Raw genomic sequence first — 16,024 nt, forward strand, 5'->3', positions numbered from 1 at the left:
GTGATAAAGTACCTCACTCATCATAAGGATATATATTTCTTTAAACCTTGCTCTTAATTGTATACAACTTCAATGACGAGTTGATAGTCATGATTTATCATTTTGATAAATATTTTATCATGTAAAAGCGTAACAGATTGCATCCCATGCTAAACTCTCTCAGTTACCCAGGCCTAAGCATTTGGGTCTAGACACCATAGTCATTGCCAGGACATCCTTAAGAAGAAATCAAAACCTATGCAGAGGCAGCCTTGCATATTCTACCCTATAAAGTGATAGTAAATGCCAAGAATCAGTGAGAAGTCAAAGAAAGAAACATTAGAAAGAGTATAAGGAATACATTGAGCATATTTAAACAAACCAAATATTATAGCAATAAAAACTAATTACATATATATGCAACAGCATAAATGAATCTGAGAAACACACCATTAAGCTAAAAAAATCACAAGTTGAAAATTGTAAGAGCAATCCCTCCCACTCTAACAATGAGAACAAGCCAGATTAGCTACAAAGCACAGTTTTAAAAATATATCAGGGAGCTGAGGATGCAAAGAAGCCTAAATGTGTCAGGCCATTCCCAGCTTTCATTCCTAGCGAAGTGGCAGGAGGAACAGGAATCCACCATAGACAGGAAAAAGGAGAAACCGGCAAATTTTTAATTAGGTTAATGGCTACAAGTGGACTGCTCTATGGATTAGAATTCCAAGAAGACACAGCCACAAGGTAGGGCTACGCCACCAGCCAACTCTTCCCCGTGGATCTTCACCAAACACATAGCAAGAATACACCAAAGGCTTAGATAGGGCAGGAGTGTTGAGAGACGTCCGCCCTGACACCTATGGGACTGTCCCCAAGGGTAAGGCAGGGGTGAGAGCATAAAAATATAAGAAAATCTCTCAGGCACTTCAGGCCGTCACTCAGGCCACTCTGCAGTGATCCAAAAGCGGAGACTGAACAGCCGGTCAAAAAGAGATGTCCTAGGTATAGAGAGCTGGGGCAAGACTGCAAAGAAAACTCTCCAGCAACCCAAAAAGCTGGCAGTCTCGCTGAACAACAAATCTTCCCCAGTAAGCTGGTGCTGGGCTGTGAAGCATGAAGAGTTTTGCCGGGGATAAGATCCCAATCCCCGCTAAAGGGAAAGTCCTGATTCTTCCCTCAAAACATCTAAAGTCAGGGATGAAATGAATCTAACTAAAGAGTCACCAGCGCACACACCCATCTCAATTACAAATGAGACTGACTCAGCACACACTTTACTGGCCTGAAAGAAGGCCATGCCCTTTTAAATTACTGAAGGGTCAACAATTCTTTTACACACACTATCTAGCACGTAATCAAAAATTACAAGAAATACAAAGAAGGAAGAAACTGTAAGCCACAGTCAAGAGAAGAAATAGGCAAAAGCAGCAGATCCAGAGATGACAGATGCCGGCACCATTAGGCAAGGACGCCAAAATAACTACAAAAAATATGTTAAAGTATCCAGTAGAAAATATGGACATAAAGAGACTGGTTCAAGATGGCGGAGTAGAAGGACGTGCTCTCACTCCCTCTTGCGAGAGCACTGGAATCACAACTAACTGCTGAACAAGCATCGACAGGAAGACACTGGAATCACCAGAAAAGATACCCCACATCCAAAGACAAAGGAGAAGCCACAATGAGATGTTAGGAGGGGCGCAACCACAATAAAATCAAATCCCATAACTGCTGGGTGGGGGACTCACCAACTGGAGAACACTTATACCACAGAAGTCCACCCACTGGAGTGAAGGTTCTGAGCCCCACATCAGGCTTCCCAAGCTGGGGGTCCGGCAATGGGAGGAGGAATTCCTACAGAATCAGACTTTGAAGGCTAGTGGGATTTGATTGCAGGACTTTGACAGGACTGGGGGAAACAGAGACTCCACTCTTGTAGGGCACACACAAAGTAGCGTGCACATCGGGATCCAGGGAAAGGAGCAGTGACCCCATATAAGATTAAACCAGACCCACCTGCTAGTGTTGGAGGGTCTCCTGTAGAGGTGGCGACGGGGGCGGGGGGTTGGCTGTGTGTCACCATGAGGACAAGGACACTGGCAGCAGAAGTTCTGGGAAGTACTCCTTGGCGTGAGCCCTCCCAGAGTCTGCTATTAGCCCCACCAAACAGCCCAGGTAGGCTCCAGTGTTGGGTTGCCTCAGGCCAAACAACCAACAGGGAGGGAACCCAGCCCCACCCATCAGCAGTCAAGCAGATTAAAGTTTTACTGAGCTCTGCCCACCAGAGCAACACCCACCTCTAACCACCACCAGTCCCTCCCATCAGGAAACTTGCATAAGCCTGTTAGATAACCTCATCCACCAGAGGGCAGACAGCAGAAGCAAGAAAAACTACAATCCTGCAGCCTGTGGAACAAAAACCACGTTCACAGAAAGATAGATAAGATGAAAAGGCAGAGGGCTATGTACCAGATGAAGGAACAAGATAAAACCCCAGAAAAACAACTAAATCAAGCGGAGATAGGCAACCTACCAGAAAAAGAATTCAGAATAATGATAGTGAAGATGATCCAGGACCTCGGAAAAAGAATGGAGGCAAAGATCGAGAAGATGCAAGGAATGTTTAACAAAGACCTAGAAGAATTAAAGAACAAACAAACAGAGATGAACAATACAATAACTGAAATGAAAAATACACTAGAAGGAACCAATAGCAGAATAACTAAGGCAGATGAATGGATAAGTGACCTGGAAGACAGAATGGTGGAATTCACTGCTGCAGAACAGAATAAAGAAAAAAGAATGAAGAGAAATGAAGACAGCCTAAGAGACCTCTGGGACAACATTAAACGCAAAAACATTTGCATTATAGGGGTCCCAGAAGGAGAAGAGAGAGAGAAAGGACCTGAGAAAATATTTGAAGAGATTATAGTCAAAAACTTCCCTAACATGGGAAAGGAAATAGACACACAAGTCCAAGAAGTGCAGAGAGTCCCATACAGGATAAATCCAAGGAGAAACACACCGAGACACACAGTAATCAAATTGGCAAAAATTAAAGACAAAGAAAAATTATTGACAGCAGCAAGAGAAAAATGACAAACAACATACAAGGGAGCTTCCATAAGGTTAACAGCTGATTTGTCAGCAGAAACTCCACAAGCCAGAAGGGAGTGGCATGACATATTCAAAGTGATGAAAGTGAAGAAACTACAACCAAGATTATTCTACCCTGCAAGGATCTCATTCAGATTCGATGGAGAAATCAAAAGCTTTACAGATGAGAAAAGCTAAGAGAATTCAGCACCACCAAACCAGCTCTACAACATATGCTAAAGGAACTTCTTTAAGTGGGAAACACAAGAGAAGAAAAGGACCTACAAAAACAATTAAGATAATGGTAATAGGCACATACATATTGATAATTACCTAAAACATGAATGGATTAAAGGCTCCAACCAAAAGACACAGGCTCGCGGAATGGATAAAAAAACAAGACCCATCTGTATGCTGTCTAAAAGAGATCCACTTCAGACCTAGGGACACAAACAGACTGAAAGTGAGGGGATGGAAAAAGATATTCCATGCAAATGAAAATCAACAGAAAGCTGCAGTAGCAATACTCATATCAGATAAAATAGACTTTATTTTTTGTTTTTGTTTTTGTTTTTTTTTTTTTTTTTTTAGCGGTACGCGGGCCTCTCACTGTTGTGGCCCCTCCCTTTGCGGAGCACAGGCTCCAGACGCGCAGGCTCAGCAGCCATGGCTCACGGGCCCAGCCGCTCCACGGCATGTGGGATCTTCCCGGACTGGGGCACGAACCCGTGTCCCCTGCATCGGCAGGCGGACTCTCAACCACTGCGCCACCAGGGAAGCCCAAAATAGACTTTAAAATAAAGTATGTTACAAGAGACAAGGAAGGACACTACACAATGATCAATGGATGAATCCAAGAAGAAGGTATAAAAATTATAAATATATATGCACCCAACATAGGAGCACCTCAATATGTAAGGCAGCTGCTAACAGCTATAAAAGAGGAAATTGACAGTAACACAATAACAGTGGGGGACTTTAACACCTCACTTCCACTAATGGACAGATCACCCAAACAGAAAATTAATAAGGAAACACAAGCTGTAAATGACAAAACAGACCAGATAGATTTAATTGATATTTAAAGGACATTCCATCCTAAAAGAGCAGATCACACTTTCTTCTCAAGTGCACACACAACATTCTCCAGGACAGATCACATCTTGGGTCACAAATCAAGCCTCAGTAAATTTAGGAAAACTGAAATCATATCAAGTATCTTTTCTGACCACAACGCTTAAGAGATTAGAAATCAATTACAGGGAAAAAAAACGTAAAAAACTCACACTCACGGAGGCTAAACAATACATTACTAAATAACCAAGAGATCATTGAAGAAATCAAAGAGGAAATTAAAAAATACCTAGAGACAAATGACAATGAAAACACAACAATCCAAAACCTATGGGATGCAGCAAAAGCAGTTCTAAAAGGGAAGTTGATAGCAATACAAGTCTACCTCAAGAAACAAGAAACATCTCAAGTGAACAACCTAACCTTACACCTAAGGAACTAGAGAAAGAAGAGCAAACAAAACCCAAAGTTAGCAGAATGAAAGAAATCATAAAGATCAGAGCAGAAATAAATGAAATAGAAACAAAGAAAACAATAGCAAAGATCAATAAAACTAAAAGCTGGATATTTGAGAAGATAAACAAAATTGATAAACCATTAGCCAAACTCATCAAGAAAAAGAAGGAGGGACTCAAATCAATAAAATTAGAAATGAAAAAGGCGATGTTACAACAGAGACCACAGAAATACAAAGCATCCTAAGAGACTACTACAAGCAACTCTATGCCAATAAAATGGACAACCTGGAAGAAATGGACAAATTCTTAGAAAGAGGTAACCTTCCAAGACTGAACCAGGAAGAAATAGAAAATATGAACAGACCAATCACAAGTAATGGAATTGAAATCGTGATTAAATATCTTCCAACAAACAAAAGTGCAGGACCAGATGGCTTCACAGGTGAATTCTATCAAACATTCAGAGAAGTACTAACACCCATCCTTCTCAAACTCTTCCAAAAAACTGCAGAGGAAGGAACACTCCCAAGCTCATTCTATGAGGCCACCATCACCCTGACACCAATACCAGACAAAGATACTACAAAAAAGAAAATTACGGACCAATAACACCGATGAATATGGATGCAAAAATCCTCAACAGAATACTAGCAAACAGAATCCAACAGCACATTAGAAGGATCATACACCATGATCAAGTGGGGTTTATCCCAGGGATGCAAGGATTCTTCAGTATATGCAAATCAATCAGTGTGATACACCATATTGACAAATTGAAGAATAAAAACCATATGATCATCTCAACAGATGCAGAAAAAGCTTTTGACAAAATTCAACACCCATTTATTATAAAAACTCTCCAGAAAGTGAGCATAGAGGGAACCTACCTCAACATAATAAAGGCTATATATGACAAACCCACAGCAAACATCATCCTCAATGGTGAAAAACTGAAAGCACTTCCTCTAAGATCAGGAAGAAGACAAGGATGTCCACTCTCACCACTATTATTTAACATAGTTCTGGAAGTAATAGCCACGGCAATCAGAGAAAAAAAAGAAATAAAAGGAATACAAATTGGAAAAGAAGAAGTAAAACTCTCACTCTTTGCAGATGACATGATACTATACATAGAGAATCCTAAAGATGCCACCAGAAAACTACTAGAGCTAATCAATTAATTACGTAAAGTGGCAGAATACAAAATTAATGCACAGAAATCTCTTGCATTCCTATACACTAATGATGAAAAATTTGAAAGAGAAATTAAGGAAACAGTCCCATTTACCATTGCAACAAAAAGAATAAAATACCTAGGAATAAACCTACCTTGGGAGACAAAAGACCTATATGCAGAAAACTATAAGACACTGATGAAAGCAATTAAACATGATACAAACAGATGGAGAGATATACCATGTTCTTGGATTGGAAGAATCAATATTGTGAAAATGACTATACTACCCAGAGCAATCTACAGACTCAATGCAATCCCTATCAAATTACTAATGGCATTTTTTACAGAACTAGAACAAAAAATCTTAAATTTGTATGGAAACACAAAAGACCCTGAATAGCCAAAGCAATCTTGAGGGAAAAAAACAGAGCTGGAGGAATCAGACTCCCTGACTTCAGACTATAATACAAAGCTACAGTAATCAAGACAATATGGTACTGGCACAAAAGCAGAAATACAGATCAATGGAAAAGGATAGAAAGCCCAGAGATAAACCCATGCACCTATGGTCAACTAATCTAAGACAAAGGAGGCAAGGATATACAATGGAGAAAGGACAGTCCCTTCAATAAGTGGTGCTGAGAAGACTGGATAGCTTGAAATTAGAACACTTCCTAACACCATACACAAAAATAAACTCAAAATGGGTAAGAGACCTAAATGTAAGACCAGACACTATAAAACTCTAGAGGAAAACATAGGAAGAACACTCTTTGACATAAATCACAGCAAGATCTTTTTTGATCCACCTCCTAGAGTAATGGAAATAAAAACAAAAATAAACAAATGGGACCTAATCAAAAACTTAAAAGCTTTTGCACATCAAAGGAAACTAAACAAGATGGAAGAATGGAATAAAATATTTACAAATGAATGGAAGAAAATATTTACAGAATGGAAGAAAATATTTACAAATGAATGGAAGAAAATATTTACAAATGAATGGAAGAAAATATTTACAGAATGGAAGAAAATATTTACAAATGAATCAATGGACAAAGGATTAATCTCCAAACTATATATTAATATATATTAATCTCCAAAATATATATGCAGTTCAATATTAAAGAAACAAACAACCCAATCAAAAAATGGGCAGAAGCCCTAAATAGACATTTCTCCAAAGAAGACATACAGATGGCCAAGAAGCACATGAAAAGCTGCTCAACATCACTAATTATTAGAGAAATGCAAATCAAAAGTACAATGAGGGGTTTACCTGGTGGCGCAGTGGTTGAGAGTCCGCCTGCCGATGCAGGGGACAGGGGTTCGTGCCCCGGTCTGGGAAGATCCCACATGCCGCGGAGCGGCTAGGCTCGTGAGCCATGGCCTGCGCGTCCAGAGCCTGTGCTCCGCAACGGGAGAGGCCACAACAGTGAGAGGCCCACGTACCACAAAAAAAAAGTACAATGAGGTATCATCTCACACCAGTCAGAATGGGCACCATCAGAAAATCTACAAACAACTAATGCTGGAGAGGGTGTGGAGAAAAGGGAACCCTCTTGCACTGTTGGTGGGAATGTAAATTGATATAGCCACTATGGAGAACAGTATGGAGGTTCCTTAAAAAACTAAAAATAGAATTACCATATGACCCAGCAATCCCACTACTGGGCATATACCCAGAGAAACCCATAATTCAAGAAGACACATGCACCGCAATGTTCATTGCAGCACTATTTACAATAGACAGGTCATGGAAACAACCTAAATGCCCATTGGCAGACAAATGGATAAAGAAGATGAGGCACATATATACAACGGAATATTACTCAGCCATAAAAAGGAACGAAATTGGGTCATTTTTAGAGACATGGATGAATCTAGAGACTGTCATACAGAGTGAAGAAAGTCAAAAAGAGAAAAACAAATATCATATATTTACACATATATGTGGAACCTAAAAAAGTGGTACAGATGAACTGGTTTGCAGGGCAGAAATTGAAACACAGATGTAGAGAACAAACGTATGGACACCAAGGGGGCAAAGTGGCGGGGGGTGGTGGTGTGATGAATAGGGAGATTGGGAATGACATGTATACACTAATATGTGTAAAATGGATAATTAATAAGAACCTGCTATATAAAAAAATAAAATAAAATTCAAAAAAATTAAAAAATAAAAGTAAAAAGATACATGCAAATAAAAAGAAAATATGGACATAAACAGATAATTTCAGGAGAAGAATGGAAATTATTTTTTTAAACTAATGTTAGAAAAACTAGTTTTTCAAATACAGAAATGCTCAAAATAAAAAATAAGGTATCAAAGAGGCCTCATCATAGACAGGACACAGGAGAGAAAAAGATCAGTAAACTTGAAGACAGACCAACTGGAATTAGTCAAACTGAAACACAGAGATAAAAGAAAAACACAGAAAAAAATTTTTAAAAATCCAAGATGTAAGGAACTATATAAAATGGTATCATGTATAAATAAATGGAGTTCCAGGAGAAGAGGGAGAACAAGACAAAAAAATTTTTGAAGAAATAATGGATGAAAATTTTCCAAAACTTCAACATATCAATCCACAGATCCCCAAAGCTTTAGTAAACCTGAAGCAGGATCCATATAAAGAAAACCACACCTCAGTTATATCCTCATTCAGCTGCTGAAACCAAAAAACAGAAGATAAAGAGAACATCAGCCTGGGAAAAAGTTCACCAGTTACATACAGGAGGAAATGCAAAAAATAAGAGCTAACTTCTCACTGGAAACAAAAGAAGCCAGAAGACAATGGGCCAACATCCTCAAAGTTCTGATAGAAAAAAACTGTCAAACTAGAGTTCTATATCCAGTGAAAATATGAAGGCAAAATAAACATTGAAGGCAAAATAAAAATGAAGGCAAAATAAACACTGTCAAAACAAAAACTAAGAGAACTTGTCACCGGCAGACCTGCATACAAGAAACACTGAAAGAAGTACTTTAGGTCATAGGGAAATAATACAGATGAAAGAAATAAAGAGTAACAGAAATAGTAAACATGTGAGGATAAATACAAAATTCTATTTAAAATTATCTCTATTTCATATAGGTACAAATGTATATGTGTCTTAGATTTTATATGTTTGTATAGGTTTTATTTTAAAGTATATTTATTTTATATATGTATATACATTTATGTTTCTTTTAAATACTGACTGCTTTTAAATAATAACATTACTGGACTTGTATCATACACAGATATAAAATATATGACAATAAGAGTTCAAAGGGTGGGAGAAGTGGAATTATAACATTATAGGTTTCTTCATTATTTCTGAAGTACAATATTACTATTTGGAGGTAGACTACTAAAGAGTAAAGATGCATATTCTAATCTCTTAAGCAACTACTAAAAATATACAAAGAAACATAGCCCACATTTTTTTAAAGGAAATAAAATGGAATACTAAAAATAGGCAATTCACCTAAAGGAAGGCAAGAAGGAAGAAAAGAGACAAAACATATTAGATAAATAGAAAACAAATACCAAGATGATAAACTTTAACCCACCAGTATTGGGACAAAGGCAAAATTTGAATGTGGATTATTGTATCCATGTTAAATTTCCTGAAATTGATGCTAATACTGTGTTTGTATAAGAGAACACCCTTTTTCTTAAGAATTACATGCTGAAAAATATAGATATAAAAGAGCATGACATCTGCAACTTACTCTTCAATGGGTCAGAGAGGGAGAGAGGAGGAAGAGAGAGTTTTTTTAAATAAAAGATTTTCATTATTTTTTTATATATAGAAGAAAATTTTCTTTATATTTTTTATATAGAAAAATAAGCCAAACTAAACAACCTATTGTTTGGGAATGCATACATTCAACAATCTTGAGGAAAACAGGGCAAGGCATTAATAATGACTAGCTCAGGTAGCAATGACTTCAGGGAGGGGCAGGAAGATGGGACAGGGCTGAAACCCAAAGGATATAAGTAGATTCAAAAGTCCTGGTATTTTTTTTTTTTTCAAAAGCCCTGGTATTGATATGGTTCTTGAGTGAGTGGTAGTTTCATGGGGGCTCTTTATACTCATGAAAAGTATTTTATTTCAAAATTGCATGTGTGTTGTTATATATAATCTTCTATATCAATCTAATATTATATTTTTTAAATGGGGGGGGAATTGGAGAAATACTAGAAGATTATCCAGTTTATAAAAATTAGTTTAAATTAGGACCAACTTTTATATTTAGTGAAGAACTAAACAAAAGCATTAAGAAAGTCCCCAACTCTTACTTGAACCAACTGACATTTTATCAGATCCATATTTCTGGGTGTATCTAATTATAAGCATCTATTGACCACCACAGTTTTCCCTTTCCTAACAACCTGAGCTACAAAACAATGAACATGCTTCCTTGAAACCCTTAATTTCTCTTGCTAAGACATAATAACTCTGCCTTGAATAAATTATGTGTAGCATTGTACTGCAAAAGAAAAATCTCCAGGTTATGTAGATATAGCCCAATAAATAATTGATCATCATTACCCTGTTATAGGAACCTACAAGAGTCCTTTCTGCATAATTTGATGTCAGTTCCCACTAGCTGAGAGAAGACAGTGAAATACAAGTAGTCAATAGAATCCTTAAAAGTCCTACTATATAAATTCAAGTATCCAAACACAAGAACCTATAAGATACAAAACTACTCTACATGTTGGTGGTTGTTGGGTAACCTTCATATATACCACAGAGTGCTTTATCTGTTTAAAGTGTTTAGTTACAAAATAAAGGAAGGGCTTCCCTGGTGGCGCAGTGGTTGAGAGTCCGCTTGCCGATGCAAGGGACACGGGTTCGTGCCCCGGTCCGGGAAGATCCCACATACCGCGGAGCGGCTGGACCCATGACCCGTGGCCGCTGAGCCTGCACGTCCGGAGCCTGTGCTCCGCAACAGGAGAGGCCACAACAGTGAGAGGCCCGCGTACCGCAAAAGAAAAAAAAAAAAAGTGGGCTATATGTGTGTGTAAGTCAGAGAGGAAGAAATTGATAATGTTCACTGATCTTTTCAAATGGCAATTCTGGGGTGTGTGAGAATGAGGACATTGTAGGGAGTGTTTGATGAGCCAGCCCCTCAGTAAGTGCAAGGAGCAGTGAGATGTCTCCACAGCACTGCAGCCAACTTCCACCCTTCCCTCTTAAACACAGCCATGTAATGCTGTCACTTTGGACCAGTACTACATACGTTGAATAAAAGACATCTAAAGATAAATAGCCCCGCCCTACTTGACAAAGACTGGAGAGTTGCTTCAGGTTTCTTCTAGTTGCTTTATTACTGTCTTCTCGATTCTGAGATGGCAGCTCCAAGGACGGAAATGAGATGTAGTCCCTGCTTCTTGTAGGCTTGCTTACTGCTCTCGCTCAGGGTCTGGATGAAAGGCGCAAGAGCAAAGCTGCCCCTCAGACTCACGCCAAGGTCTCTGTTCAACCGCAGACTACACAGTTCCACATTTTTTCCGCCCTAATATGCTATCACTGTCATGCTTGCTTCTTAATCCACATACTCCGCCCTTCACAGGTTCTCAGAAAGGGGTGACCAGAGTCCTTGGGAGGCTATTTCTAAGTTCTGCTCTAATAACATGTACCATTTAATGAGTACTATGTATCAGACACTGTACTAAATACACTTCATTTAATCTTCACAACGTTTAAAGGTAGATATTATTAATCCCATTTAACAGACTGGGAAACCAAGGCTTAGAAAAGTCAACTAATTTGTCTAAGGTCATACTTCTGGGAAGAATTTTGGGATCTGTCCTTCCGAAAGGCATACATGCCTGTAGCCACTATTATATACTTGGGGGAGGAGCAGCACAGAGCATCAGAAAGGTCACAGGCTTTCCAGCCAGAAGCCTGGCCACTAATTACTGTGTGATCTTAGGTGATTATTTAACCTCTCCAAGCCTCTACCACTTCATCTTCAAGGTGAGAAAAATCATTCTACCCTGCCTTTCTTCCACGGTTGAAGACAGTATCAACACCTGTTGCTGCATTCCAAGAGGTCCACTTCTCTTGAACAAAGTTCCCTGTCCATCTCTTCAAGGTCAGGAAGGAGAGGTGGGGTGGAGAAGAGTTGCAGGAAAGGGAGGTCTAAAACTAAGTTTAGAAGTTATATGTCTTATTTTCAAATTTCATATTTGCCTTTGTGTTACAGTATGGAGAAACATGGACCCTCGTGTTTAAAAACAAATTCTGCTAATATTAAAGTTATCTAGACATGAAATTAATCAAAATAGGCAACCACATAGTATATGCTCAATAAATAACTGAAGGAAAAAAAAAAAATAACTGAAGGAATGGCAGAAGGAAGGCAGACAGATAACAGACAAAACTGGCATTCTCTCGATCTCTCCTAGCCTGTTGGCATTTCACTTCCCGTGCATGGGACTAATTGGGGCTCTGAGTCTCTATCAAATTAATTTGGTCAAAGTTATTTAATTTCACTCTGGCATTAGCAATGGTAAAGAACTTAAAAGCAATACAGTGACAAATATTCTTGCTAAAGCGTAACATTCTATGATTTGAGCAGCCCTATGATTTTCTGTGACTGAGGCATCATGTTACGATGAGCCTATTTTCTTGAAATTTCAAATTGGCCAACTGAAGCAACACTCCTGGACACCAAAGACACACATACATGTAGAGCCGATCTAAAACTGAAGCTGCCGACAGTAGCTAATAAAATCCCAGTGCACATGTTTATCCCTACAGCCCTCCGTTAACACAACGCTGACACAGGAAGATCCCTAACAACCTGCTAGTGATCCTTTGGGGAACTCTTGGAAGAAACACACAGAGATGAGGTGAAAATGAACTTATGATGGTTTGGTTAAAAGCAGTGTTTGAAAGAAGAAAGTAAAAGAAAGTAAAAATAGAGTAAAAGTAATAACTGCAGGGGACCCCTAACCATACAGTGGGGATTTGGGTGTCTAGAGAAAATGAAATAGTCGCGATCCTAAATGAAACACACTTGTGGCTGAAGCTCTGCAACACAATCACAAAATGAATCCATTTTATCCACTCTTAACACTGCTAAAAAAGCGCAGAGATGCCAGTATAGATCCATTCGAAACTGTTAACATGAGGAACATAGTGAATATGCTCTACCTAGGGGAACACCTGTAATGAAGCCACCACCGGAAGGATGGCATTTCTGTTCTACCGTATGACATCACCATGTCAGTGCCGGGATTTATTATGACTCAGACTGCAAAATCACCCAGAACCTCTGGCCCCTTCCCCCAGTTCCCCAGGTCTGTAAGGACAAGAGGGTGGCTCTGGATGGGGGCAGGGGAGCAGCAGCAGGAACGACACGGCATTTCTGCCATCATTCTGAAAGCCTCTCCATACCCCTACCCTCCCGTTACCAAGTCCCCAGACAGACTCCACCAACTAGTCTCAAATGTGCACCAAAGTTAACCTTCTAGAAGAGACCTGGAAATTTTACATAGTCAGAAATGGAGGTGTTGTCTGTAAGAAAGGCTGGGGGAGTTAAGGAGCTTATATCCGAGATCTCTCTCCTCACCTGTTCTCACTCAATCCCATTAAAATTGTTCATCACGGCACAATGTTCAGACACAAAATGTTTCCCCTCAGAGTCACAGGGCTTTAAGTGAAAAGTATTACATTGTCAAGGGATCATCCATTTCTGACTGAGACAGCATTTGGAATATCAAACACCAGGCACAAAGTCAGAACCTATTAATACTTACCACAGACAAAGTAAACATACACAAAAGCTTTTAATTAACCCTATCCAACAGAAGCAGAAAGAGTATCATGCCCCATAATAGCTAGGAAAAGCAAAGAACTCCCAAAAAATATATTGCTTTTTTTTCAATGGGAGGGGGTAGTAGCTACAAGTTTCATTGAGCATAAGATACCAGGAATTACACAAGAAGCTGCAATGCAAATGTTGGACCAGATAAGAGCAATTGAAGTGGATTCTGAAATGTGGTTAAACGACTTTATCTAATACTATTAACAAACAAGAAGATCTTTAGTTAGTTGGCAGGAAGATAGTTGCTATCAGCCAATTTGATTTTCCTGAATGGAGAAGACGTGCATGCACTTTTTTCCCCGATAAAAGCCCTAAAGTCCCAAAGTTTTGTTTCTGGAATCATAAGTTACCATGCAGTGTCATACTCTTCCTGACAGGCCTACAGTCTCCTTTTACCTGTTCCCCAATATTGGGAGGGGAGGGGAAAGTGTTTGCTTGGAGCATTTTTTTTTTACTGAAACCTGTTTTTAAAGTGAATCGTTTAGAAACCTGATAGTAAATCAGAAATTGATCAAGAGTGAACATCTAAGGAGAACGAAACATGAAATTATCCTTCCAAGCCACATGGAGTGGCCAACACTCTGAGACCTAAAATAACCAAGATTTCTCATTAGTCAGGGAGGGTATGTAGAAGATTTAGTCAACTGAGCTTCACAAGATGCACTACAGCTCGTGAGCACGAAAGGAAGTCGATTCTGTTTATCCCTGACTTAAGGATCTTCCTCATCCCCGCTTCCCACAGAAGGCTACATCTGGGCTGATTTGCTAGTCTCCAAACTCAGTAGGGCCCGCGCCAAGAATCAGTCACCTGCGAGGTGCCACTCAACCCTTGGGTGCAACAAGGCCGGCACACCTTCCAAGTGTCCTCTCTCCCTTCTCCTCCACTCCCAGAGCCCGACCCAGAACTGCATTATCTCCGGGGACAGAAAAGCAAACAGACCTTTTAAAGAAAAAGAGGGAGTGCGGGGTCTGTATTATCTAACAATATACAATAGATAAGGCTTCTAGAAAACGAAAGTAGCGAGGGGAGAGGGACATGGATCGGGGAGGCGAGGGGTGCCAGGCGTCGGGGAGCTTTCGCCACCACTTACTCGAAGGCGAAGAAGAGTCCGCTAGTGACCAGGATGAGGATGAGAGTCAGGTAGAAGACGCCCGTCTGCCGGGCCATCATGATCCTCCCGTTGCAGAAGAACTTGTTTCTTCCCGGGAAAACCTCCCATTTCCTCCGGGCCGCGATTTTCTTCTTCTTGTGGGGCGACTCCATGGGGGAGGAGCTGTGGGTGCTGATCTGACTGTACTCGCAGTCTTTCATGGGCCCGCCGCCGCCGGGAGGCATCCACGAGGGCAGCCGGCTGGGGGCGCACACCCCCAGCAGCCCCCCGGCCGCGCGACCCCCGCCGAGCCACGACCGCCGCCGGCCGCCCGGCCGCCCCCAGAGCCTCGGCGCCGCGGCCCCTACGCGGGCTCCCGGCTCGGCGACAACTTTGCCGAGGACACCCAGGTTAACCCTTTGGGGAGCCCAGCTGTCATAGCCGGATCCCCTGCCTAGAGGGACGGTGCTCGCCCGCAGCCCGCGGCGGCGGTCCTCAGTCGCTTCCAGCCCGCGTGCTGGGGCTCCGGGACCCCGCGGGGCGCGGGGGGCTGCCCAGTCGCCCCCGTGCTTGCCGTGCGCCCTCCCCCTCGCACAGCCGCTCGCTCGGCCTCGCAGCCCCCGGCCCTCCGGCCGCGCCTCGGCTCTGGCCCGCCGACCCCCGAGCGCTGCGCCCAGAGGCGACACGAGGCGGCGGCCCCAGCGCCGGCTTCCTCAGGAGCCACTTCTGCGCCTCGGTCAGGTTTATTCTAATCCTTCCTCCCGGCGGCGGATCCTCCCCAGGAGAGAGCGATGGAAACTGGGAGGCAGCTTGCGGCCCCAGCAACCCCTCCCAGGGGTGGGGAAACCAAGCACGTTATTCTGTCAGGAGCAGGCTCGGCGACAGCCCGAGCGCTGCTCGCGCGGCGACCCCGCGCCGGCGCGCCTGGCAGCCGAGCCGAGTCCGCGGCCCCCGCGCTGAGCTGCCAGGGTCGCCTGGGCTGAGGGTCGCGGCGGCGGCTCGCGGGCTGCGCGGCCAGGGGCTCCCTGGTTCCCTCCGGCCCCATAGGAGCCAGGCCCGGCGCAAGGAGGGCCGCCGGGAGCGGCGGAGCGCGTCTCTGGGCCGCGGGGCGAACGCCACAGACACTTGTTTGCGAGGATGAGTCCCGGCGCGCGCGCCTCGCTCCGAGCTGGTCCGCCTCCTCCCGGCCCGGTGGGCGGCGGCCGGCGCCTCGCCCGCCGGGCTCCTCCTCCGGCTCCTCCTTCTCTCGGGCGAAGCCCGCACGGGCTCTGAAGGGTCCCCGCCCCCGTGCCCACCAGCAGGGCAGGCGAGG

General features: G+C 42.2%; 1 protein-coding gene across 2 annotated transcripts in view; it reads right to left on the bottom strand.

The window, feature by feature from the left end:
* The window catches only part of ZDHHC14 (zinc finger DHHC-type palmitoyltransferase 14), a 276,340-nt gene extending 260,548 nt beyond the window's left edge, over positions 1-15,792 (bottom strand). The window contains exon 1 of one of the 2 annotated variants that reach the window (XM_032651904.1): positions 14,713-15,792. In XM_032651904.1, the coding sequence (XP_032507795.1) occupies positions 14,713-14,957 (245 nt within the window). In that variant the 5' untranslated portion in view covers positions 14,958-15,792. The remainder of the gene's footprint in view (positions 1-14,712) is intronic. The other variant, XM_032651903.1, reaches the window with a different exon arrangement.
* Positions 15,793-16,024: the final 232 nt, after the last annotated feature.

Source organism: Phocoena sinus, chromosome 12 (genome assembly GCF_008692025.1).
Source record: "Phocoena sinus isolate mPhoSin1 chromosome 12, mPhoSin1.pri, whole genome shotgun sequence".
NCBI lineage: Eukaryota > Metazoa > Chordata > Mammalia > Artiodactyla > Phocoenidae > Phocoena > Phocoena sinus.